The 27,420-nt window shown below is 42.7% G+C and overlaps 1 protein-coding gene across 1 annotated transcript; it reads left to right on the top strand.

Annotated features, from left to right (window-relative positions):
* On the top strand, positions 1-27,420 carry CACNG1 (calcium voltage-gated channel auxiliary subunit gamma 1). The gene is made up of 4 exons (XM_034412648.3): positions 1-464; positions 17,849-17,923; positions 25,213-25,350; positions 25,602-27,420. The coding sequence occupies exons 1-4, from the start codon at positions 221-223 to the stop codon at positions 25,826-25,828; spliced, it is 684 nt and encodes a 227-aa protein (XP_034268539.2). The 5' UTR covers positions 1-220; the 3' UTR covers positions 25,829-27,420.

The raw sequence follows: 27,420 nt of genomic DNA, 5'->3' as shown, positions 1-27,420 counted from the left end.
AGCCCCGTCATCTGATGGATCCCAACAGGTGTACCCGCAGCCAACTGCCCGTCTTCCCCCAGCCCCCAACCTCCTCCCCTCTGGGATAGCAGGGCTGACATTTGAACATGCTTAGCTACACCAAGCCTTTTGGGAGACGCCTCCGGCAACTCTCGGCGCTCCTTGCCAGAGGAGCAAAAGCAGCACCTAAGCCCCTCTTTCTACCCTACGTTTTCCAGCCATGACCGAAGGCAAAGCTCTCAAAGTCCGGGTGACCTTTGCTATTATTCTGATAGGGGTTGCCTTGATGTTCACGGCAGTGGTGACCGATCATTGGGCTGTGCTGAATCCTAAAGTGGAGGAATACAACACTACCTGTGAGACGGCTCACTTTGGGTTATGGAGGCTCTGTATCAAACGGATCTACATTGAAGAAAACAAGATGGAGAAGGAACAGGGTTGTGGGCCCATAAGCCTGCCAGGAGGTATGTTGGTTGCTATGATCCCTAAGCACCGTGACACACTTGCTTTAAGGCATATGGTTTGGCCCTGAGTTTCGCTTTCAGGTTAACCCCCTGAGCTGTTTGTTCTCACTTGAAGGTAATAGAATAACAGAGTTGGAAGGGACCTTGGAGGTCATCTAGCCCAACCCCCTGCTCATGCAGGAGATCTATACTAGGGGTTTGAACCGCCGAACTGGCGACCTTTCTGATCGACAAGCTCAGTGTCTTATCCACTGAGCCACCTAGCCAGGCTTCTTTGAGGTTCTGTCTCTCTTGGCATAAATTATAGGGCTACTTCCTACTACAGACATGAATTTTCCAGGCTATTTCCTGCTGGCTTTGTCAAGGAGGGAAAATGCATTAAAAGAAAACCAGAGAGAATGGGCAGTCACAGATCTAATAGATTATCGGCGTTCCACCTCAAGAATGGGAATGCGATTGAGTGCAAAAAAAAGTTCTGGGAAAATATCTCCACGTTTCTCGCGTAATTGATCAAGGTTTCAATAGATTCTGCACACTTCGAAGCCTAGGCCCTCCAATATTGTGTTTGAATCATATTGCGCATGGTTGATACGTAGATTCCATTCTGATTATTTCCAAGGGTTTTGATGCCAGGAAGAGAGCTCATTCTCCAGCTATTCCTTTGTATATTTTGTATTGTCAGTTTGGTTTCAGAAAAAAAGGGGATGGGATGGGGGGGTGGGTCTTTTCCATTCCACTAGGCTGGAAGTATGGTTTAATGGCAGAGAAAATAAAGGCTACTGGAGTATGAATTCTGCATTGGGAACATGATCCAGTAGGCTAATTAGACGGAATGACCATACAGATAGTCCTCGAATTACAATCACAGCTGAGACAGGGACTTTTTTTTTTTTTTGGTCGTAAGTCATTGCAGTCGTAAAATCAATCGGACCTGATTTTATGACAATTGTTATGATGTTCGTTAAGTGAATCAACACAAGGGGTGTTTTTTGTTGGGAATCCGCAAACTAGGTCACAAACCATGATCATCTGACCACAGGATGCTGCGACCAGTCAGTCATAAATGCGAGCCGGTTGCCAAGCACTTGAATTGTTGATCACGTGACCCTGGGGGGGGGGGAAGCGTGTTCTGACAGTCGTAAGTGCAAGTACAGGTCATACATCGCTTTTTCCAGAAGTGCCATAACTTTGAACTATCCTTAAACATCAGGTAACTTGCAAAATTAATAGCAATAAAATCATTTAATAAAAAAACAAGGCAGCAAGGGGGCATGAGCCGCGGTGGCGCAGTGGTTAGAGTCAGTGGTGGGATTCAGCCAGTTCACACCACTTCGAGAGAACTGGTTGTTAATTTTCTGAGCAGTTTGGCAAACTGGTTGTTGGGAGAAATTATTAGGGCAGAGAACCGGTTGTTAAATTACTTGAATCCCACCATTGGTTAGAGTGCAGTACTGCAGGCTACTTCTGCTGACTGCCTGCTGCCTGCAATTTGGCAGTTCAAATCTCACCAGGCTCAAGGTTGACTCATCCTTCCATCCTTCCGAGGTTGGTAAAACAAGGACCCAGATTGTTGGGGACAATAGGCTGACTCTGTAAACCACTTTTTTTTTTTAAATAATTTTTTAATAACTCTGTATTAAAAAATACAGAGGGCAGTATGAGGTGGTATATAAATCTAAGTGCTATTGCTATTTACAAGTGGAGTCTGATGACAAGGAATAGAATTCCTATTCCTTTCAGCCTCCCACTATGCAGGGTGAAACCCCTACCTCCAGCCAGCTTTTCTGCCTTGCTTGCAATAGCTGAGGCCAGCTACAGCCCTTTGTCAAGCTCTGCCCCTGCCAGGGGACCCCTACCATTCATTTTTCACTATCACAAATATTAGAAAGGGGAAGGAGTCCCGGCGACTCACTAAAGCTTCCAGCAGGACCAGCATCTTGCTAGGAGGAAGGATGAATTGGGAAGGACTTCCAAAGGAGCAGCCTCTGTCAGGGGGCCCAAAGCTAAGAGGCTCCAGCCTCCCAGGGGGCCACTCCTGCTGCCATATTCTGTCCTGAGGGAAGACATCTCGGAGGGAGGTAGCGATAGGTGAGATCACCCAGATTGCTTTCACATTTTTGCCAAGCGAAGGGAAGGGAAGGGAAGGGAGAGGGAGAGGGAGAGGGAGAGGGAGAGGGAGAGGGAGAGGGAGAGGGAGGGAAGAAGCAATTAGACATCTCATGCTATTTCTGGTTCTTTTAATGGTTGTGGAGAAAATTTGATATCTGAGAGACCACTTATCTCCAACTGGTGCCACCCGCCCAGGACGTTCCAGCAGAATGAATGTACTCCAAGTCCCTTCAGTGAACATTGTCGCCCGGTGTTGACTGAGGAGATGCAGTGTCCCCCCCCCCCCCAGAGATAAAGAGGGCACCCTCCCTCCTTGAGGGCCAGAAGGCTTTGAAAATCTGGCTTTGGTCCTAGGCCTGGGGTTGGTGTTATTTCTGCCATGGCCCTTGTTTTGTCGCTTTTGTTGTCCAATCAATTATTTAAATCTGGGCGTTCTGCATGATTCACTTTTTTAGCTGTTTTTATGTTTTCCGTAGCTTTGTTGTACAGCCCAGAGTCCATTGGAATTGGGCGGTCAATACGTTTAAAATAATAAGTGTTAACAAGTGCATTTTCATTCACTACAATTTGCTGTGCCTGTCCAAACTCCTTCAAGTAAAAAAAATACTGGGGTGGGGTGGTTTGTTTGTTTATTTGTTTGTTTGTTTGTTTGTTTGTTTAGCATTTGAGTTTATCTTGCAGTCTACTCAATGTGGATGCAGATTTTTACAAATATCCTTGGCTTACAACCATAACTGGAGCCAAAATTTCTGTTTCTAAATGAAACAGTTGTTAAGCAAGTTTTGCCCCATTTTACGACCTTGCTTGCCACAGTTGTTAAATGACTCACTGCAGTTTATTTATTGTTTATTTATTGGTTCGATTTATATGCCGCCCTTCTCCAGAGACTCAGGGCGGCTTACAATGCGTTAAGCAATAGCTTTCATACTTTTGTATATACCTGCTTTGTAGGGCTTTCACACCCCCCCCCCCCAAGCAGTGTTCTTTTTTTATACAAAGTCAGCTTATTGCCCCCACAATCCGGGTCCTCATTTTACCTACCTCGAAAGGATGGAAAGCTGAGTCAACCTTGAGCCTGGTGAGATTTGAACTTGCAGTAATTGCAGGCAGCTGATGCTATTTAACAGCACTTTAGTCTGCTGCGCCACCAAGGCTCTTTAAGTGAATTTAAGTGAATAACACTGTTGTTAAGTGAATCTGCTTTCCCCACTGTCTTTGCTTGTCAGAAAGTTGCAAAAGCTGATCACATGACTCCGGGACACTAGAACTGTCATAAGTACATGCCAGTTGCCAAGCAAGTGAATTTTGATCACATTACAATAGGGATGCTGCAACGGTCATAAGTGTGAAAAATAGTCATAAGTTAATCTTGTGGTGCCATTGAAACTTCCATCAATCATTAAATGAATGGTTGTAAATGAAGGACATTCTTCTTAATTATTTTCAAGAAAAATTCCTTGCATTGTGCAACCTCATCACCTACCTTCATATGTCATGGTCTCTTCCTTTGAAACTAAAATTTTACCATTCAGTGATCGCAAGGGTATGACTTCATGTATTAATCCATGGCATGATCCAATTTCCCATCAAGAGAAATTGCCTTTTCTTAACATGCTTATCTTTGTCTTGGCCAAAACATTTAGGTCCACACTCAAGTTTTTCCAGGATCACCCCCTCATCAACTAATACTTTTGCAATCAAAACCTCTTCCTTCTCGCTCTCTTTATTGGTGGAGCTCACTAATACCTATAGCTAGTCCTCCTCTTATGATCAAAATTGGGATTGGAATTTCTATCCTAAATAAGGGCGGTCATAAAGTGAGTTATCCCATGACCAGACTTGATTTTACAACAAATTTTACCGAGGTTGTTAAGCAAATCACACAGTTGTTTAAGAGCATCACACAGTTGTTAAGCAAATCCCCCAATTGTCCTTGAAGCGTCGTGGTGGCGCAGTGGTTAGAATGCAGCACTGCAAGCTACTTCTGCTGACTGCCGGCTGACTGCAATCCGGCAGTTCGATTCTCACCAGGCTCAAGGTTGACTCAGCCTCCCATCCTGCCAAGGTCGGTAAAACGAGGACCTAGATTGTTGGGGGCAATAGGCTGATTCTGTAAAGTGCTTAGAGAGGGCTGTAAAGCACCATGAAGCGGTATATAAGTCTGCTTTTGCTCTTGCTATTGTTGGAAGCCAGCAGGCAAGGCAATAGCAATGGCGCTCCTCTAGGAAGCCTCACAGAACATAAAAAGAATAAAAACAGTAAGAAGTATGTACAGAGCTTCTGGAGGACAGGAGGACCAGAACGCTCACAGTCGCTCCGATCCCAATTTGACCTAGCAACTTGAGTCACTTTCTTAACGAGCCCAGACTATAAATATATGTCGCTAAGGAGCCTGAAGTGCAGATGCCTTTGTAGAAGTCGGTGTCTAGTTTCTTTGGACCTGGAAGGTGATGCCCAGCTGTCAAAGGAGTAAAGGGGACTAAGAGTTGCCAAGCAGAACTCAACTCCTGACTACTTCAACTGGTCAGTGAAGCAGGCAAGAGGCAAAATTCCGTTTAAAAACTAGAAACGCCACGGTTATTTTTATTTATTAATTTATATCTCTCCTTTATTATCTTGATGAACAACTCAAGGCACCAAACATATCCAAGATTACCTCCCTCCTCTTATTTTCCCTACTACCCTGTGAGGTGGGCTGGGCTGAGAGAGTGACTGGCCCAAAGTCACCCAGCCATTTTTCATACCTAAGGCAGGACAAAGAATTCACCGTCTCCTGGTTTCTAATCTGATGCCTTAACCACTAAACCAAATCGGCTGTAGATAACTTTAAACTGTCATAAATATAGATTGGGAAAGAGTAATCATCATCAGTTTATGGCAGAAAACAGGGGTTATAAACTGGTTTGTAGTGAGGGACAAGTGAGAAAATGGTCTTAGTCCTGGGGTGGGTTCTACTTACCTTTACGACCGGTTCGCAACGGCATCGCGTTCTGCGCATGCACAGATCGCTGATGCCAATATCCGGGGCAGTGGGTGGGGCCTCCCGCTGGTTTTACTACTTGTTCTTGCGAACCGGTCCGAACCAGGGGCAACCCACCACTGTTTTAGTCCAACAAAAGTTGGTCCAGCTCTCTTATTATTATCTTTACAGGTAGTCCTCAACTTACGACCACAATTGAGCCCAAAATTTCTGTTGCTAAGCAAGGCAGTTGTTAAGTGAATCCCACCTCAGTTTTTCCACCTTTTTTTGCCATAGTCGCTAAGCGGATCACTGCAGTTGTTAAGTGAAGCGTGTGGTCATTAAGCAAATCTGGCTTCCCCAATTGACTTTGCTTGTCAGAAGCCAGCTGGGAAGGGTACAAATGGTGATCACATGACCCCGGGACACTGCAACCGTCATAAATACAAGCCAGTTGCCAAGTGTTCCAATCTTGATCACATGACCATGGGGATGCTACAATGGTCGAAAGTGCAAAAAACAGTCATAGATCACTTTTTTCTGTGCCACTGTAACTTTCAACAGTTGCTAAATGAACGATTTGCGTACGTGCTGGATGCAGGCAGCACACGAAACCACACATCCTCAATTTGCGGAGAAACTACTTTTCACAGAACTGGTCCCTGGCTCCCAAAAATTTGGGGCTGCTTAACTAAGGTACTATTTCCCAGGGCCTGAAGGAAGATCACTGCATATTCTCATAGCTCAGAACGGAAACTATCAGTGCAAATCTAGGACCTGTTGCTTGTGGCATCCACTCTCCAATGTACCCACTTGCCTGGGAATCAGGGGTGGGCTGCTTGGGGTTCGCAGGGGTTCGGGAGAACCTCTAGCTAAGATTCTGTGCAGTTCAGCAAACTCCCAAATTCCACTCCTGGCTGACCCCTCCCGCCCTGCCCCTCCCAGGAGTTCCCACCCGGCCTGTTTTGGATGCAGGTAAGTGCAGGGCATGTGCGGAGGCTCAGGGAGGGTGAAAAACAGGCCTATTGGAAGTTTGGGAAGGCCAGAAACGGGCCTGTTTCTGGCCTCCAGAGGGCCTCCGGAACCTGGGGAGGCCGTTTTCACTCTCCCAGAGGCTCGAGGAAAGGAGGGCAAAAACACCCACCGCACCACAGAGGTGGATTCTACTTACCTTTACTACCAGTTCACAATGGGAGCGTGTGTGCATGTTTGCTTCACACACACACACATGCACCCTCCTGTGCATGCGCAGAAGCTTCTGCACATGCACAGATCACCCATGATGACATCGTGGCAGGTGGGCAGAGCCTCCCACCGGTTTTACTACCAGTTCTATAGAACTGGACCGAACCGGGGGCAACCCACCACTGCTGCACCATGGTATAGGAGGCCGACTAGGCCACGCCCACCCAGCAACCGGGCAGAGAACCCCTTGCTTAAAATTTTTGAAGCCCACTCCTGCTGGGAATCTACCAGTCTATGAATCAATCATTCCGTCGCATGTAAAGAATTCTTTCTACCGCACTGAACGATTCTTTGGTTATTTATTATGATTCATAATATTAACGTGGAGTTGAAACGCATAACATCTCAAGCGATTGAAAGCGCTCGCCGCGATATGGTAATTATTAATTGCACAGAGAAGGAAAGGTGGCTGCATGCAGGAAAAGGTGTTTTGTCAAAGCTGAGCAAATAAATTGAGCAGCAATGACTGGAGCTGAATTAATCTATAAATCAAGGTGGATACGGCTCGTTCACAGTGGCCCCGTCCTCTTGTAACGAGAACCACAAAGACAACCTCTGAAGAGTTTTCACAACAAACACCCGGGTACCTGGGATTCTGTGACAGCCTGTATGGCCGGAGGCTGGAACATTTGAATTGTTTTCCAACACAGCATGGAGAGAACCACAGGAGTTCCTATTTATCTTCCAGAGCATTGCCTTTTCCCATTCCCAGCGCCTCTGATTATCAAGAGAAAGTGAGTCTAAAGACAAATTGAATGCTTGCCATTTGTTAGCAGGAAAGCGAGCAGATGATTGCAAAGCTTTCAGCCCTTTAATTTAATTTTGCAAAGCACTAAGTGTCTTGAGAGCACTATAAAAATAATAAAAGATAATTGCGGCGAGTAACAAATTGCAGGATCTGCCAGTCTGAAGAAATGTGAGACTTTCCAAAGAGTCTTGGATGACAGGAAAATCCGAAAAAAACAGCCAGTGTTGTTATTTACAATCCATTTTACTAAAATCCCAGGAAAGCCCATCAAATTGGTCTCTAAGCACATTCATTGACCCTGCACCCCCCACTCCCCAGCAGACCAATGTTTGTTAGAGCCATCAATTCCAGTCACGCGGCTCATAGTTAACTCACCATCGCTATAATTGCCTCTTTGTTTACTGAGCAGATTTGAAAGGCAACGGAGGGCCGTGAATTGCTTTTCTCAATTCCCCACTCACCCCCACCCCCATGCAGGTACATGGCTGACATACATCAGAGGCACCAAATAGACTCCAGCTGCACTGTTAGGAATCTGCTTTATTAAGACCTCTGTAGTTTATGAGCTTTAAATTCATCCAGTAATATCAAAGTAGATTAATGTGATCACTCAGTGAGGATGCTTAGCATGGAATGTGTGCACACATGGAAGATGGATAGATTTAGGGATGGATGGATGGATGATGCATGGACATGGATGCATGAAATAAATAGATTGATTAATCAGAAGGTAGATAGACAGATAATAGATGGATGATAGATATAGATAGATGATAGATGATAGCTAGCTAGCTAGCTAGCTAGATAGATAGATAGATAGAAGATATACAGATAGACGATAGATGATAGATAGAGATAGATGATAGATAGATAGATAGATAGATAGATAGATAGATAGATAGATATAGACAGATAGATAGTTGAATAGAATATATATATATATATATATATATATATGTATATATGTATATATATATATGTATATATATATATATATATAGAGAGAGAGAGAGAGAGAGAGAGAGAGATTATATATGTATATATATTCACCTGTGTTTCCCCAAAAGTAAGACCCTGTCTTATATTTTTTTTGAACCCTGAAATAAGTGCTTGGCCTTATTGCCACGCGCTCAAAATCTCTGATTGGGCTTATTATCAGGGGATGTCTTATTTTGGGGAAAACAGGGTGCTTTCCCCAAAAGCCCACCTACACACACATACACACACACACACACACACACAGAGAGAGAGAGAGAGAGATATGATAGATAGAGAGATTTTATATGTGTGTGTGTATGTGTAAGAGAGAGAGAGAGAGATTTTGTGTGTGTGTGTGTGTGTGTGTGTGCGTGAGAGAGAGAGAGAGAGAGAGAGAGAGAGAGAGAGAGAGAGAGAGAGAGAGAGAGAGAGAGAGAGAGAGAGAGGTATCAGATTTAATAACAGAATTTTGAAAGCTTGACAGAGTATCTCTCTGTCTCCTCTTATACCAAGGTGGAGTTGTTTGAGTCTCTTTTTTCAGAGTTTCTCATTTCTCAGGGCTGAGGTGTTGTTTACAGTCTCTTTTAGTCTTTCTTAACAATTACCTTAACAGTATTCCTTTCATCTCAACCATCCTCTACACAGATAGGTAGACAATTAATCCACCCTATCTATGAACACCAGGAAGAGACCATTCCTGTTCCCACCTTAGTCATGTCCTGAGGGTTAAGAGTCCTCCAGCTAATGGGGAATCCCAGTGCTCTGCAAAGGACAGAATATGAGTGAGTGAGAAGCCTGATTGCCGAATTTAGAACGAGAGCCACGTCTTCCAGCTAATGTATGTTCTTCTTGTTGTTGTTAAAGTATTTTATAGAGGTGACATAGCAATAAGTGAGCAAGCCAAAGGCAGGTAGATACAATGATACGTGTTTTAGTAGCACATCAATGCAGGTAGTCCTTGACTTGCAACCATTCATTTAGTGACCATTCGAAGTTACAATGGCACTGGAAAAAGTGACTTATGACCATTTTTCACACTTGCAATCGTTGCAGCTTCCCTGTGGTTACGTGATCAAAATCCAACTGCTTGGCATCTGGTTCATATTTATGATGGTTGCAGTGCCCTGGGGTCATACAATCATCTTTTGCAAGCTTTTGACAAGCAAAGTCAATGGGGAAGCCAGATTCACTTAACAACCGTGTTACTAATTTAACAACTGTAAGCGAGTAACTTAACAACTGTGGCAAGAAAGGTCATTGAATGGGGCAAAAATCACTTGACAACTGTCTTGCTTAGGAATGGAAATCTTTGGGCTGAATTGTGGTCATAAATCAAAGATTACCTGTATTCATTATAACAGGAAGTAGGCTATCCCATAAGTAGAAAATAAACTTTTTAAAAATAGAGTAACAATTAAATACTCATTAAGGGGCAATGCAATGGATATTTACCATTTTGCAGTGTGTTGTCTTATCTTTTTCCAGGTCAACCAGTTAACAAATATCCCTTCTTTATTTCCCTTTCAATCAATCCATATTTATTAAAAATAAATCCCCTTGACACAGAGATATTCTTTGTTGTGAACTTACACTGATATTATCACTCCATAAGGAAAGAGGGATTGTGCTTTCCAAATAGAAATCTTAGCCTGAAAAAAAGTTTCATTGTCCCTAAGTCCACATAACAAAAAAGGGATTAAATTTCCTTTATTTGAACATGTTCACGCTGTCCAGGATCACATGCCTTCAGTCTCCATTAGACTGCAGAATTGCTTAACTTCCAGCTCCCTTATAGCATTAAAAAAAAATTTATGTTAATTTTAAAATTAGAACGTAAACTGGTATTTCATGAGAAGGTGACGGCAGGTTTTCAGAAGAGGGGTTGTGTTTTAGGTTTACGCTGGACCCAGAGTACTAACTTGAGCAAAGGAAATGGACTAGCCAGTTACGATTTTTCCCAGCTGAATGTATTATTTTTCCTGAAGCTCAGCTCAGCTCTTCAAAAAATATAGCTTCAGATACACATTCATTAAATTAATTTCCCTTCCCTTAAGCTTATATATATTTGCATAAAGTAGAGATGACATTGCTTTGCCAATCATAATATTGTTTTAATAAGATAAGCAAAGTATAAAGTCATGTCATGATTTGCCTTGATTTCCCCAGGAAAGCAAGGGCTGAAATCCAAATAGTTATTTCCAGCCTTGATACGTCTACCCTCACTTGGCAATAAACCACCCTGTGTTCAGTGGAGCTTTCAAAGAAAAAAGCATGTTGCAGCCTTAGGCTTACACACGGCCAGGCCTCTGTTTACTCTGTCTCATCCACATACACAAACCTACCACTGTCCTACCATATCACAAATCAAATTCAAAAGCAGCTTATTAGGAGATGCAGGGTACTGCTGATTGAAACTGTCTATTGATATCTATCTATGTATGTATCTCTGTCTCTCTGTCTCTCTCTCTCTCATCTATCTATCTCTCTATCTCAGTGGTGGGTTTCAATTTTTTTTACTACAGGTTCTGTGGGTATGGCTTGGTGGGCGTGGTGTAGGTTGGTGGGCGTGGCTTGGTGGGCGTGCCAGGGGAAAGATACTGTAAAGTCTCCATTCTCACCTCACTCCAGGAGAAGGATGCTGCAAAATCCCCATTTCCTCCTGATCAGCTGGGACTTGGGAGGCAGAGAACAGATGGGGGCAGGGCCAGTCAGAATTTTTACTAGCAGTTCTCCGAACTACTCAAAATTTTCACTACCGGTTCTCCAGAACTGGTCAGAACCTGCTGAAACCCACCTCTGATCTATCTATCTATCTATCATCTATCTATCTATCTATCTATCTATCTATCTATCTATCTATCTATCTATCTATCATCTATCTAACATCTATCTCTTTCTATTCTGTTTCCCTTCCTATTTATCAATCACTTTGTTCTATCCATCCACCCATCCATCCAAACCTCTGTGTGTGCGCATATTCTATGTTAATGTATTATCTATCATCTCTCTCTGTCTATACTATCTATCTATCTATCTATCTATCTATCTATCTATCTATCTATCATCTATCTATCATCTATCTCTTTCTATCTATCTATCTACTATCATCTATCATCTATCATCTATCTATCTCTATATATCTATCATCTATCTATCTATCTATCTATCATCTATCATCTATATCTATCTATCTATCTTATCTATCTATCTATCTATCTATCTCTATCTATCTATCATCGATCTATCTATCATCTATCTATCTATCTATCTATCTATCTATCTATCTAATCTATCATCATCATCACCACCTATTTATCTCTACAATCATCTGTCATCTATTATCTATCTAATCTATCCTCTCCTGGCAGCCCCTGACATCATAGATCTAAGTAACATTCTTTGAATCCCATCTGTAACCCTTCTACCCAAACCCACATGCCTGATAAGCCGCTGTTCTGCTGTTACATCATCATTAGCGTTGTCATTTTATGAAACTTGGAAGACACAGATCTGCCACTTCCAATAGCAGAGCACAGGCATGCTTCCTCCAAAGTCAGCTCTCCCAAGACTTTCTGTTGCCTTCCTGGGGCAAAAGCCAGAATGCTCCTCTTCTCAATTCGAATGCAGCTGCAGCCACAGCTGGATCAAACATCAGCCCTACAATGGGGAGAGAAAGCTCCTCAGGTTGCAAGGAAGTTCAAGGAGTGCTGCCTTCTCTAACAGATGGGCCGGACAGAGGGAGCCACAGGAGGACTCTTCCCTGGTGCCACCTCCTCCTGCAGATGAAGTTGGCTGCCTAAGGTGGAACAATATGCTTTATGTTCACAAACTCAAATCCCCAGGCTGTTTTGCAAACCATAGTGCTATTTCAGCCATTGTAGATCAGCTGAACACCTGGAGATTAAATGATCATAACTCTGCTTAATATTGCATTAGCAAAATGCTTTTCAACATCTTTCCAAATTTCAAACTGGAGTTGTCTTCAGGAGCACAAATTTGTAATTCATCCATTAAATTCAGAGGTGGTATTCAGCCGGTTCGGATCGGTTCAGGCGAACCGGTAGTGGCGACCTGCCGCCCACCCGCCCGGGCACAATCCCGTCCTATATCGCTGTGTTTTTGACACCGCACACATGCATGGATGGCGCGTGCAAACAAATTGCCGTGTTGCTTGACATCATACCAGTGGTGGGTTGCCCCCGGTTCAGACCGGTTCTATAGAACTGGTAGTAAAACCAGAGGGAGGCTCCGCCCACTGACCCCAACGTCATCAGAACGCTTCTACACATGCGCGCGGCCCCGTTGCGAACCGGTAGTAAAGGTAAGTAGAACCCACCCCTGTGTCGTACACATGTGTGGACAGTGCGTGCGAGCAAATTGCCGTGTTTTGGGATGCCACAGGCATGTGCAGATGGTGCACACACAAGTGAAGCATGCATTTCCAGTGCTGGGCCAACTGGTTGCTACAGTATGTGAATCCCTCCTCTGATTAAATTCATTTGACAGGCTATTTAGGTGGCAAGATACCCCCAGTGAATGTGTGTTGTGTTTGAGGTGGTAGCTGCTGGTGCTTCAGCCTTTCCTTACGGTATTTCTTTCAAATTAAAACTCCGGTTGCCTTTGCCTGATCGACACCTGTGTAGAATGCTAACCTGGCAGGATGCCAGTCTGGAATAGACAGACTGGAATGATACAGTCATAGAGGATCAAGTGTTAATTCTGTACAACTGTAATTCTGTACAATTCTGTTTGATGAAAGGCCTATCAGAACTAAATGGAGAGAGTTTCATTACCTTGTCGTCCCCATCAAAAAGATGGGCAACGTGAAATAGACTGGACTGGACTGGGCTAAGCTGGGCTGAGCTAGACTTAACTAGTAGGATGGGGCACAACTTTTAAATAATTAAGGCAGGGGTAAGGAGGATAGCTTTAATATGATTCAAAGTTCCGTTTTTTATTAATAGTGAAGCTGGGAATATCTATCCCCTTGGTGATTTATGGATTGATTCCTTGAGGTTTTCTTGCATAAGTTTCATTAAACAAACTAGATATCTAGGTTACCTATTTTGGGTAATGAAACATCTGCAAGAAAACAAGCAAGGACCCCTCATTTCAGCCCTATGCTATAAATATTCTCCTTTATTAGCTTCTCCTTATCTACCTTATCCACACGATGCATCATTTTGTACACCTCAAAATTATGTTGCCTTAGCAGAATAATACATTTTCTTCTTTTATTATGATTATGGTTGTTGTGCTATTTTACTGTATTTTTTTTTCCTGGTATCTGAGCATAAGCTTCTGTGCATACATTATAGTTTGATTGTCTATAGAGCAATAATTGTTTAATTAAGAAATGCTGTGATTCTGATAGCCCAATCGTACCCTATCAAGAGTTGACAATCCTACAAATAAGAAATCTTGGCCAGTAGTAAATAAACTCGCCCCCCTCCGCCAATAGATTTGCAATGATTGGTGATCATTATCTGCTTTTAATTTATTTCTGTGCTTTTATTTCCTTTGGCCCACAGTCAAATAAAACAATCATCACTACTGCATGTTGAGAAAAAACAAACAACACCGAAGAACCCAATTTCCACAGATGATATCAGTACGAACTCAGTCGCCTTTGTTTTGTGACGTAAGTTCATAAAGAAGAGTTTCAGGGAGCGGTAGAACAGTAGACACATATCTTCGATTTCTCGGCTCAGTCACACATTTTCCGGCGAGTGGATTGAAAGTGACGAGGCCTCTTAAAACGAGATCGCCCAGCTCCAATTGTTCTGATATTAAACAGGAAGCTGTTCTCCTAGCTGCAGCCACGTGGGTCGTGTTTTAATGTTTTCCCCACTGCCAAATGCTTCGTCTGAACAATATGAATAGCTTAATTTGCCTCCCCCCCCCCATTTTCTCATCCTCGTACCAAAATAAGGGTGGACAGAGCAGGGCTATTAATATAGTCTTCTGGGGTGACAATGTTACCTCCTGATTTAATGAAGTTGTCAGCCCAGGTAGTTCCATAAAAATCCCTGTTGACCTAATATCTGACAACTGTAGGCCTCTGTGGGTAGAAACCAAAGGCTCTGACCTCTGCTCCAAACAGGGGCTTTGCAGAGAATGGGGCTTTGGAGAACTACCCTGTTTCCCCCAAAATAAGACATCCCCTGATAATAAGCCCAATCGGGCTTTTGAGCGCATGGCAATAAGGCCAAGCACTTATTTCAGGGTTCAAAAAAATATAAGTCTTATTTTTGGCGAAACACGGTAAGTCTTTTGCTGCTCACTGCCAGGACCCCTAAGCTCTCTTACAATGGACATCAGAAGTGAGGACTTCATGGTCTTGAAGCTTTCTAGGAAAGCACAGGCACAGTAACAAGGATACACCTTAACATCCCCCTCCATCTGCCCCACCAGTGGGTACTTCTCTTCAACGACTGAGTCTCTAAAGCTGAAAGTGGTCAATTTCCCTCTCTCTGCCTGGGAGGTAGGAAGGTCATGGAAGTTTCTGAAGATGTTTGATTGTTCATTGTAGCTTTCACTCTGAGTAAAACTGAGGAGTGGCTGTTTGTCTGCAATCCGAGATGGGGCTCAATCAGTAGTGGGTTTCAATTTTGGCAGCTACTGGTTCACTCATGGGCGCATTCGCACGCATGCTCGCGCACATGCAACACTTCTGCGCATGCGCAGAGATGTCCGGGTGGGTGGGTGGAGCCTCCTGCCACTGCCGCTACCAGTTTGCCCGATCCGGGCGAAATAAAAGTTCTGGAACAGGGAAGGGAAGGAGATGGAGATGACACCAGCAAGAGAAAGACATCAGTCAACTTCATTTCTAAGTTACTCCAGCAGGGGGTGTCAAACTAGCGGCCCACCCCGGCTCCACGAATGGGAAAAACACCACAAAAAAATCACATGACGGCACTGTGACACGGCGAGTTTGACACCTGAGCTCCAAGTTCAAATCCTTATTGTTGGTGCACAACATATGTACAATGAGATTGGTTGAGTTCCCTCAGGGCACGCCCCCCCTCCAACACAATACAACTCACAGTGAAGACAGAAAATCTCTAACCCAATAAATCATATTAACAAAACACTATTGCACCAGTGTGAACATGTTTCACGTTGCAACGGCCCTGCAAGTCCATTGTAATACATACTGTAGTTATGATGTTATTTTGCATTCAGGAGTCTGAAAGCTCATGGATTAAAAACTGTTCTTCAGCCTGTTCGTGCTGCTGGCTATGCTTCTATATCTTCTTCCCTATGGTAGGAGGGTAAAGAAGTGGTGACCAGAGTGAGAGTCGTCCCTGAGAATTTTCCTCACTCCAAGGGAATATCCTAGAAAAGCTGATCAGCAATCACACAAAACTGCTCATGTGTTGCACAATAAAAGCGGTTCAGGCAAACCAATGAAATTAGCCCAAATGAAAGCCTGAGAGCAATGTGTTAGCTGGGGAGTGTCATGGGAAGGTGTCAGAATGGCAACATATGGAAACCAGGTTCACCTCTATGCTTAGCCACAATGCTTCACAAGGTTGGAGGTCATCTCTTCCAACTTCCATCAGGACATTGGTAATGGATGACCATCAACTTTCTTGACATCATCTTTAGCCATTGGACAACTCACAGTATGTGTGACCGCCTGTTCTATTGACTGACAGCAGGGGTGAAATCTACTCTACTTACCTTCCATACCGGTTCAGAAGTGGATGCGCCGCGTGAGCTCGCTTGCTTCACTCGCGCACATGCGCGTGTCACATGCGTGCACAGACCCTCTGCGCATGTGCAGAGGGTAAAAAACACATTACTTCCTGGTTAAAACCAGGAAGTAACGACACCTGGGCAGGTGGGCGGAGCCTCATGCTGCTATCGTTACCGGTTCTCCGAACCACTGGCCACGATCGCTATCGGATCACCCGATCCGGTTCAAACCGGGAGCATTTCACCCCTGGCTGACACTGTATACAGTCAGAAATCTCTTCCTGACCTCCAGTTGCAAACTAATTTCTTGTCGTTATAACACACTGGTTAAAAAAAAAAAAAAAAATCAGGAGGAGCCTGGTAACACCATTCCTGGTGAAAACACATTTAATTAAAAGGCAGAAGCTTTCGTGAGTTGCAACTCACTGCATCAGATGCCCAGGGCGGTGACTAGACTGATGTAGGCTTTAAATTAGATTGAAGTGGGGAGGGGAGGTGGGGGGGATAGGTTGGTTATTCAGATTCAGAAATCATGTGATTACAAGGACCTAATCAATTAATAAATGTAATCTGTTAAAACCCAGATTACATTGGTGCTGGTTGAGAGTTTCTGAGGTTGCCTGAAGCTTTGAGTGTATGTGAGGTCAACAATGTCTCACTCAGTGACACTGTTAAAAACCCCACTTTTCCAAAATGTTTATTTGTTCCATATACTACAAGATGAACCCAAAGATAAGCGCAAAATTTATGTTGCTAAGCAAGACAGTTGTTAAGTGGGTTTTGCCCCATTTTACAATCTTTCTTGCTTCCGTTGTTGCTATAGTTAATTTAGTTACATTGCTGTTAAGTGAATCTGGCTTCTCCATTGATTTTACTTGTCAGAAGGTCGCAAAAAGTGATCACATGATCCCGGGACACCGCAACTGTCATAAATATATGCCAGTTGCCAAGCATCAAACTTGGATCACATGACCACAGGAATGCTGCAATTGTCATCAGTGTGAAAAATCGTCATAAGTCACTTTTTTCAGTGTCGTCGTAACTTTGAACAGTCACTAAATGAATGGCTGTAAATCAATGACTACCTGTAATTGCCTAAAATGTATAGGTTAGTACTAGCCATGGATTACATGCTGCAATCTTGTAGACATGGCTGAAAGATAGAAGAAGTGAGAAATCTATGCCAGAAATAAAGGTTTTTTTTTAAAAAAAGATTTGTGATATATTTAAAGAAATGCAGGATTTCACTGCTCTAGGTCTGAATGTACAGGTGGAAGATGTAAGGCCTCAGATTCCACCCACCTCACTGACATATTGAACATTTGAGAAGGGATGTGCAGAGTAGCTGCCTATCATGGTGTTTATTTGAAGGAATAAACAATTTCCTTTAATAAAAAAAATCAGCTTTTAAAATAAAAGAAAAGCCGCCAACAAGAGAAACCTCTTTGAAATTGCACCCCCATATATTATTTTCTGCCATGTGTATCATTAGTCCCTATGGGACTGAATTCTAAATAAAAACCCTGTATATTTTCTGTATTCTTTGTCTGTTTTGAGATTCAACAAAAATGAAAAGAATTGATTTGGACAAAAAGTATTAACTTTTTTGTTGTTGTTTTCTTCCTCTCCCCTCCTTCCTTTCAGAGTACAACTGTTCCTATTTCACACACTTTGTCTCAGGAGAAAGCACTGAGATCTTTCAAGTATCAACACAACGAGGTAAGAAGAATTGGTAAGCAGGCAACCTCTGCATTGCAACAGTAATATACCTTATGCCAAAAGGCACCCAGTTCATCAGATTGGGATCCAGCTCCAAACAAATATGGGTTAGTTAAACCGGCTATAGAGGAAGATGTCTAAGGGTACAAATGAAAGAGATAAAGAGTCATATCACAGACTTATGGAAAGATGAACCTGAAGTCAGCCCCATCAGCTCTGGAGGAACATATTGAGTAGTCTTCCTTATCATGGTATCCTCCACTTGTGTTGGCACCAACACTGAGAATTCTGATGGAATACACAACAACAAACAAACTTGGGAGGGATCTTGTAGGTCTTCTAGTCTAATCTTGGAGGTCTTCTAGTCCAATCCCCTGCTCAATCAGGAGCCTCTAGGCCATTCTGGACAAATAGCTGCCCACTGCAGTCCCTTCTTAAAAAACTCCAGTGATATAGCACCCTCAACTTCTGGAGGCAAGCTGTTCCAATGATCGTTTTCACTTTTCAGTTCTGAGAACGGTAACCTTAATACATCAGATGGAGCAGAGGGAAAACTTACACCCACGTACAGTGGTGAAATCCTCCGCCGGTCGCCATCGGTTCGCTGCCTGCACATGCGCGCTGCATGCGTACATGTGCAGTGCATGCCGGACGCACGCTGCATGCATGCACATGCGCAGTCTGCACTGGACACACGCTGTGTGCGCATGCACAGTCCACACCAAACACATGCTTTTGGATTTCCTGCTCTTTTTTTTTACTTTTAAAGCATTTTTTTTACTTTTAAAGCATTTTTTTACTACCAGTTCTCTGGAACTGGTAGTTTAAAATGCTTTAAAAAGTAAAAAAAAAAGTTCCAAAGATCAGCTGAGCGACGCGCGCGTAGGAACTTTTTTTTTTACTTTTTCAGCATTTTTTTACTACCGGTTTGGGCGAACTGGCCCAAACCGGTAGCATTTCACCCCTGCCCACGTATGTCTATGGAGATTCTCAGTCATCCAGGTCATAGTTGTTCCAAAGGTGCTTTTTCAAAAGGCAACTGGACTTTGTTTTTCCTTGAAGACATTTTGCTTCTCATCCAAGAACCTTCTTGGGTGGGAAGAACTGAAGAAGCTTCTTGGATGGGAAGCAAAGTGTCTTCAAGGAAAAACAAAGTCCAGCTGGCTTTTGAAAAAGCACCTTTGGATTACACCAGAGGTGGGTTTCAGCAGGTTCTGACCAGTTCTGGAGAACCAGTAGCGGAAATTTTGAGTAGTTCAGAGAACCGGTAGTAAAAATTCTGACTGGCCCTGCCCCCATCTATTCTCTGCCTCCCAAGTCCCAGCTGATCAGGAGAAAATGGGGATTTTGCAGTAACCTTCCCCTGGAGTGAGGAGGGAATGGAGATTTTACAGTATCCTTCCCCTGCCATGCCTACCAAGCCACGCCTACCAAGCCATGCCACGCTCACCAAGCCACCTCACAGAACCGGTAGTAAAAAAATTTGAAACCCACTACTGGGTTACACCCACATAAGAATTTCTTGCTTGACAGGCTTTTTTAGATGGTGAAAATACCAGACCTGAAATTCCTAAATATAATGAGAAGCATTTCCATTTGTTCTAAGAGAAGATCACACTTAAAGAATTCGCCAAAGTTCTTCCTCAGAATAAATGAGTGGCAGCCAGCCCTTGCTGCTTTCGGCATGGGAGAAGAGCCCTTAGGTTTCTCTCATTAGGAAAGCTTTTCCTAGTCTCGTATTTGTAAGTGAACTCTTTCAGCAGTACATCTGGATGACCCAATACTTCATTACAGCATTGCAAAGTTGAAATAGCTTTATTGCAATTGTGCCGTGAATGTGCTTTAATGATCCCTCTGGGTTAATAATTTATTTCTGGGGTGATATTTTTAAACAGATTCACTTGCTGTATCTGTGAAGAAAGGTATGCATGTCATACATCTTTGTTTTTAGTCTTAAGAATGATTTAACAGATGACTCCTACGGCAAGAGTCTAGCTGGAATTTATTAATGCAGGCAGGGGTCTCCAAAGTTGGCCACTTTAAGACTTGTGGACATCAACTCCCAGAATTCCTATGCTGACTGGGTTGCCAAGATAGGAGACCCCTGTATTAATGAACCTGCAAGTGTTGATGTAAAAGTTGACCAGACTGAGCCTGAGGGAGCAGGGGTGAAATCCAGCAGGTTCTGACAGGTTCTGGAGAACCGGTAGCGGAAATTTTGAGTAGTTCGGAGAACTGGCAAATATCACTTCTGGCTGGCCCCAAGTAGGGTGGGAATGGAGATTTTGCAGTATTCTTCCCCTGCCACGCCAACCAAGCCACGCCCAGCAAGCCACACCACATCTACCAAGCCACCTCCACAGAACCGTTAGTAAAAAAAATTGAATTTCACCACTGTGAGGGAGAAGACAAATGTGTCATCAGTCTTGAGCCCCTTCATGGCCACAAAAGATCTAAATCCAGCCCACCTTGAATTCCATTGACTCTTAATCTACCACCAATTTGCTTTGACCATTACTAGTTCAGATTCTTGTAGAGAGCTTAAGCTTGCAATAAATCTTTTTTATAGGTCATTTTGAGCTGCCCGGACTTCTGATTTCCCGCTCTTGACAGTTATTTTGCAATGGAAGGCTGACTCATGAAATGATGAAATTGAGAAGATGTATCCGAGCCCTGCTCTCAGCAGCCCCATGTGCCTGGCTGACATTAAAGAGCAAAGTGTTGATTAATGTGACGGGCAGGAGGCAGTTCCAACCTTATCTGGAACTGAAACCCTGCTGGGACAGAACGGGAGATACCGAGAGCTTTGCAAGCACATTTTATTCTAGAATGTTAGCGTGTTTTCTAAATGTCTTTGAAATCTTTCTGCTGGATCCACAAAACATCTCTAATAAGGAGGTAGAAAAATTAGAGCAGCTGGATTTCTACGAGCTTTTTCTCCTTCCTAATTTAACTAGCATCTGTAGGAGACGATTCTAGAAATGGAACAGAAGATGACAAGATCATTTACATCCGATTCATCTACATGAGGAAAAAGCAAACTATTACCCAATTTAATTTGGTATTCTAAAACAATTTGCTTTATGCTGTAAGCAGGGGTGAAATCCAGACGGTTCTGACAGGTTCTGGAGAACTGGTAGCAGAAATTTTGAGTAGTTTGGAGAACCAGCAAATACCACCTCTGGCTGGCTCCAGAGTGTGGTGGGAATGGAGATTTTGCAATATCCTTCCCCCAGGAGTGGGGAGGGAATGGGTATTTTGCAGTATCCTTCCCCTGGAGTGAGGAGGGAATGGAGATTTTGCAGTGTCCTTCCCCTGCCACACCCACCAAGCCACACCATGCCCACCAAGCCATGCCCACAGAACCAGTAGTAAAAAAATTTGGATTTCACCACTGGCTGTAAGGAAATTAACACCCTCATCCTTATTTGTTGTATTATTTTGTTACAGTTCAAGAATCTCCTTCAGATGTTTCACGCCTTAGTATTTTCAAGTCTGTATATTCAATAGACTGTTAGCCTTTATAGGCTTGCTACTACAGGTAGTCCTCCACTTACAACCACAATTGAGCCCAACATTTGTGTTGTTAAGTGAGACATTTGTTAAGTGCATTTTGCCCCATTTTTACAACCTGTCTTGCCACAGTTGCTAAGTGAATCACCACAGTTGATAAGTTAGTAACATGGTTGTTAAGTGAAACCGGCATGCCCATTGATTTTGCTTGTCAAAGTCAAAAGGTTGCAAAAAAAAGTGATCACATGACCTTGGGACACAGCAATGGTCATAAGTATGAGTCAGCTGCCAAGTACCTGAATTTTGATCATATGATCATGGGGATACTACAAAGGTCATAAGTGTGAAAAAGGGTCATAAGTCACTTTTTAAAGTGCCGTTGTAACTTTGAACAGTCACTAAATGAACTCAAGGGCTACCTGTATTGAAATGAGAGCCAGTTTGGCTCAGTGATTAAGACATGAGGCTAGAAGCCAGGCGACTGGGACCTTAGGCACAAAGCCAGTTTGGGTAATTTTGGGCCAATCATTCTCTCTCTGCCCCAGGAAGCAGGCAAGGGCAAACCACTTACCAAAAAACCTTGACAAAAAAATTGCAGGGATAGAGTAGAAAAGAAATGGTGGCGAAGCCAGGTTGGTGGATTTATGGTCAAAAAGTATCTTTTAACTATCCTTAAGTCTAGAGAGGTGAATCAGAAGGATGTGTCTGCCATTGGTTTACATATTTACAATTGAAAGAAAGTTTTAAATCAGACAAAAAGAGTGATGGGTTTCATTTTGTGAAAAATGAATTGGAAATCCTACTGTGCGGTAGTGATGAACATATTATTGCCAAGGTCTATAAACTATTATTGAATTTGAATTTGGAGAATGAACATGTAAAGCACTGCATGATTAAGTGGGCAAGGAACTTTGGATATAATGTCATGCTTGAACAATGGGAGAATATGTGGATGAAAGGTTTAAAAGTTACTCTAAATTATAATTTAAAAGAAAAATTTTATAAGATGATGTATCGTTGGTATTTAACACCAGATAAGTTGTCAAGAATGTATAAAGATATTTCAAAATGAATGCTGGAAATGCAAAAATAAAGAAGGGATCTTTTATCACTTACGGGGGACATGTGACAAAGCAAAGAAATATTGGAGTAGGATTCCCATCTTAATACAAAAGATTCTCAAAATGAATATAAAGATAAAACCAGAAACTTTTTTGGGGGGTTTAATGGAAAAAGATTCGGAAAATTTTTTGGGGAACTTTGGTGCTGTATATATTGACAGCAGCAAAATTACTTTATGCCAGTGGTGAAATTCAAATTTTTTTACTACTGGGTCTGTGGGCATGGCTTGGTGGGCATGGTGTGTCTTGGTGGGCGTGGCAGTAGAAGGATACTGCAAAATCTCCATTTCCACTCCACTCCAGGGGAAGGATACTGCAAAATCTCCATTCCCATCCCACTCCAGGGGAAGGATACTACAAAATCCCCATTCCCTCCCCGCTCCTGGGGGAAGGATATTGCAAAATCTCCATTCCCAACCCACTCTGGGACCAGGCAGAGGTGGTATTTGCCAGTTCTCCGAACTACTCAAAATTTCTGCTACCGATTCTCCAGAACTTGTCAGAACTTGCTGGATTTCACCCCTGCTTTATGCCCAAAAATGGAATGACAGTTTGATTCCCACAATGAATGAATGGCTGCAGGAGTTGATGGAGTTAGCAGAGATGGCTAAACTGATTGCTTTGATTAAAGACAAAAACACAACTACTTTTGTAACCGCTTCTGGACTTTGTGGAAAAAAAATGAAACTGATTTGGGATTTGTTGTTATAGAAATGGCTAGTTCATACTATTATCTAAAAGCAGAAAGTTAAGGTTTGATGTTATTAAACAACAGGGAGTCAGAAGTGAACTCTTTTTCTTTCTTTTTCCCCTTTTTCCTACACTTTTCCCTTCCCTTTTCCCTCTCTTATCTTTCCTATTATTTTCTTTTTTCATTTTTGTATCTTACATTATTAATAATAATATCAGGGATTTGCTCTGGGAATCTCCCAGAGAAGACACAGACAAGTTCTTTTGAAGTGATCTATTTGATCATAATGATCTGCTATTATTCACTTCAGAGAAAATCCTGTGAATGCATGGAATGAAAGAAAGAAGAAATGTACAAAGCATCTCAAAAGCATTTTTTTTTTAAAAAATTAAAATTAAAAACATTTTTAATATACGTATGTCATAAGCCCCAGGTGCCTTCTTCCTGTTTAAATCCTACAAAAGAGATTAAAATGCCGGATCAGTATAAATGTGGACTGTAAAACGGGAAGCTCAGAAATCTTTCTCCTGTTCTCCTGCAGCTGTCCCCAAATTCTTTTCTCCCAACTATGATTATGCCTAATATCCAAGTTCAGCTGAGTAAAAACTTTGAAAAAGAAAGGTGAAAAGATAACCAGCAGACAATCGGGTGGATTATTGTATCTTTGCCCATTTTGCTATTAAGAAAAAGGTGGGATGTATAGCCTCTCTTTTCCTTCTCAATTTGCAAGTGGTGTTCTATTTCAGAACCCAGAGATTTGTCCCTGCCATATCATATTCGTTTCTCAGAACAGAAATTAATATGTCTTCAGGAGCTTATTATGATTTTTCCTAGAAAATCAGACAAGGAAGAAGGGAAATCTGTTACCCACTGAACCAGGAACACTACAATTTCATTCATAGATTCACTATCTCACCGTCTACATGTTTAAGTCTGAATTGTTGCCTTGGCCCCCATCATGCATTGCACAGTTAGCTTACGTTTCTCCTATTTCTGAAGCCCTTCCCTTCTGATTGCCCAGAGGGAAACTGTTGTGGTCCGGCTGGTAGCCGGCGGAGCTGGCAGCAGAGTCGGACAGTGAGGAGGTTGGGGAGGAACATGGGCCAGTCCTGGAGTCTGGGGAAGGCTCGGATGAGGGCTCTGCATCAGAGGCAGAGAAAGGGTCATCTGGAAGGTACTTGCTGCCTCCGGAGCCTCCAGAGTCGGACCTTAGCGAGGCATAGGAACAGAGGGGAGCTTGTTCCCAGTGCACGCATGTGCAGAGCTGCCAGAAGGCAAGAACAGCTAAAACAAAAGGGATGACTCAGGAGTAGGGCTTGGAGATGATTGGCCCCTCCCATAAGACTTAAAAGAGGAGCAAAGGCATGTGGGCCTTTGCAGGAATCAACATTGTTAATTCTGTTCAGTTTAAAGTCTGAAGCTCTGTTTAATTCTGGACTCCGTGTGGCTTTGTCAATTAAGGCTTTGGCAGCTAATTGACAAGGGAGAGAAAGGTGAGTGATTATCAGCCTTATCCCGAAGGACTCTTTACAACTATTTGGGACTCAACTGTGAATGAACAGAATTCACAGCTGTTGCAATAAAAAAGGTTTTTGGGACTACTTGTGTGTTTTACTGACTCAGGAAGCCCGTTCAGAACAGAAACATGGCTCTTATAGCAGAAGTCCACAAGGATGTCCACCAGGATATAGATGGCAGTCAGAACGGTGTGGCATAGATATAAAAACCAGGCAGATCTTTGACTGTTGTGACCACCATCTTAACTTTTCAGACTGTCCACTGTGGACAACCCTTGGATAGCTGGTGGTAGGTTCTTGCTTTTGCGTTGCTTCCACATTGCGATTAGAAGATTTGTCAATGACCATTTCCTTTTGATGGGGTGCTTGGTGGCTTTCTTGCAGACATTTCATTACCAAGCTAGATAACATCATCAGAGCTTTCCCCCCTTTTTTTTGCCTCTTCAGAATACAGCATTTCTGCAGCTGCCATTGCCGTCTTCAGCGTGGGCTTTTCCATCATCGGAACCATTTGTGTCCTCTTATCCTTCCGGAAGAAGATGGATTACCTCTTGAGGCCAGCTGCCATGTTCTATACGTTTGCAGGTGGGAAGGAAGAAATAGGGACATCAACTTTATTGCATCGGTCATAGTTAGGTAGGACGGGAAGAAGGGAGATGGTGGAAGACCAACATGATTAAAAAGAAGGTAGTGATGGTGCAAAGAGCTTTGCCAGTTTAATCCAGAAGTCTAGAAATACCTAGTGGAATTCAGTTCAGCGTAAAATTAAGAAAGAACAAGTCAGTGGCCTTGGGCTTCCGTTCCCTGCTCACTGCTTTCTTTTCCCCTCTCCCCAGGCCTGTGTATCATCATATCTGTGGAAGTTATGAGGCAATCGGTCAAAAAGATGATCGCGAGTGATGACACAGACTGGATAGAGTATCACTACTCCTGGTCCTTTGCCTGTGCCTGTGCCTCTTTCGTCTTGCTGTTCCTCTGTGGAGTGGCCCTTCTGCTCATCTCCTTGCCTCGCATGCCACAGAACCCATGGGAGACTTGCATGGACGCTGAGCCAGAGCATTAAGTGTTGCCAGCTCATGTTGCCACTTCAGCCATATCATATCCCTCCTCAATGGCCAGCTATATATAGAGAGAGATGACCTCCAGGAGTTGGTATGGGAATATCTTTGGATCATTTCTCTCTACTGAGAGAACAGGAGCTGAATGCAAAATCCTGAGATAAAAGAAGTGATGAAGATTACCTCTTTTGATAAGATGTACAAGGACTTGGCCTGATTGCACTGCTGGATTGTTAACACAGCCTGAAAAAGTTGGTATAAATGTCACTGAATAGAAATAGACTTAAGAAAGAGAGAAAATTTGTCTAAATAGGAGTTGTGGTCACTCTTTTAGGGACAAACAACCTGATGCCCACTTGATGTTTTGGGTTATAGCTCCATTAATCCTTCATAACTGGCCATGTTAACAGAGGCTCATAGGATATGTAATCCAAAATATCTGGTGGCCTCCTTCCCCATTTGATTAACCGTAGAAATGACAAAGGGAAAAAAAAACCCCTAAATCATATTTTGTCAGTGTATAATTTTTTCCTCCATCTGTAAATAATCTTACTACCAATTTGGAGGCACTCATAATGTTATTAAGCACATTACAAAAATAGATTCTAAAAAAAGATGTTGGATAACATGAAGACAGAAGAATCTCTACGGCATATGTTTAGAGTCAACAGTGATGATTTTTATTATACTTCTTATATGTCAGCTAGTAATTTGTTGAGCTGGTATGATTGGGGAATGGCAGAGACAAGGAAATTGAATAATAATAATGATTTTGAAAACCAAATCAAATTATGCAGAGGGAAGCCAGCAAGGAATCTGCTCCAATCATCAGCTAATATTTTTAACTACAGTCTTCCTGCATCTAACACTGTCCAGATATTTTTGACCACAATTCCCAGCTGATCCCATCAGCCGGCTTTGCTGGTGGTGAATTACAAATGGTGGCCGAATTGGGGAACGCTATTCAACATCTTCAATGGTTCTAGAACAGCGGCAGTCACATTCCACAAACAGCCAACATGATTTTAGCAGAGAAAAGAAACAAAAGACATAGTATGCACATTTGAGCATTTCATAGCATTTGCAGCCTGGTTAGCATTTGTAGAGGAGAAGAAGCTATTAAACTGGTTGAGTGCAGGAGGTAAGAAGTTATAAAGGTTGATTCAGCCAGCCATCCTTCCGAGGTGGGTAAAATGAGGACCCAAATTGTTGGGGGCAATATGCTGACTCTGTAAACTGCTTAGAGAGGGCTGTAAAGCACTGTGAAGCTGTATATAAGTCTAAATGCTATTGCTATATTGCTATTGCTAAATGTTTCAGATCAGGTGACAGAAGAACACCTGCCCAAGAAGCCCCCCTCCAAAAAAACCTTGGACATCCACAAACCCAAAGAAGACAAGGACTAAAATTACAGACACCTGTCTTAGAAAGCAAGGGCAGGGAAATAAGCTTTCTAGTCTCAAAAATAATATTGTGGTTGCTTTTATAACAAGTTAGAACTGAATAATTTAACAGCCAGCCTGTGTAATATGGATTCAGTTTGCAATTTAAAAATCACTAAACAAAGTATAATAAAGCAGATAGCGTCATTATAATA

This window comes from Pantherophis guttatus, chromosome 2, assembly GCF_059756535.1.
Source record: "Pantherophis guttatus breed Tessera chromosome 2, ASM5975653v1, whole genome shotgun sequence".
NCBI classification, from domain to species: Eukaryota; Metazoa; Chordata; class Lepidosauria; order Squamata; family Colubridae; genus Pantherophis; species Pantherophis guttatus.
This window is presented reverse-complemented; position numbering and strand designations above follow the sequence as displayed.

What these genes read in the sequence shown, in the direction of transcription:
- CACNG1 (XM_034412648.3), top strand. Translation starts at nt 221, where the DNA reads ATGACCGAAGGCAAAGCTCTCAAAGTCCGGGTGACCTTTGCTATTATT. An exon ending in TCAAGTATCAACACAACGAG is followed by an intron (nt 17,924 to 25,212) that starts GTAAGAAGAATT and finishes TTGCCTCTTCAG; the next exon opens with AATACAGCATTTCTGCAGCT. An exon ending in CATGTTCTATACGTTTGCAG is followed by an intron (nt 25,351 to 25,601) that starts GTGGGAAGGAAG and finishes CCCTCTCCCCAG; the next exon opens with GCCTGTGTATCATCATATCT.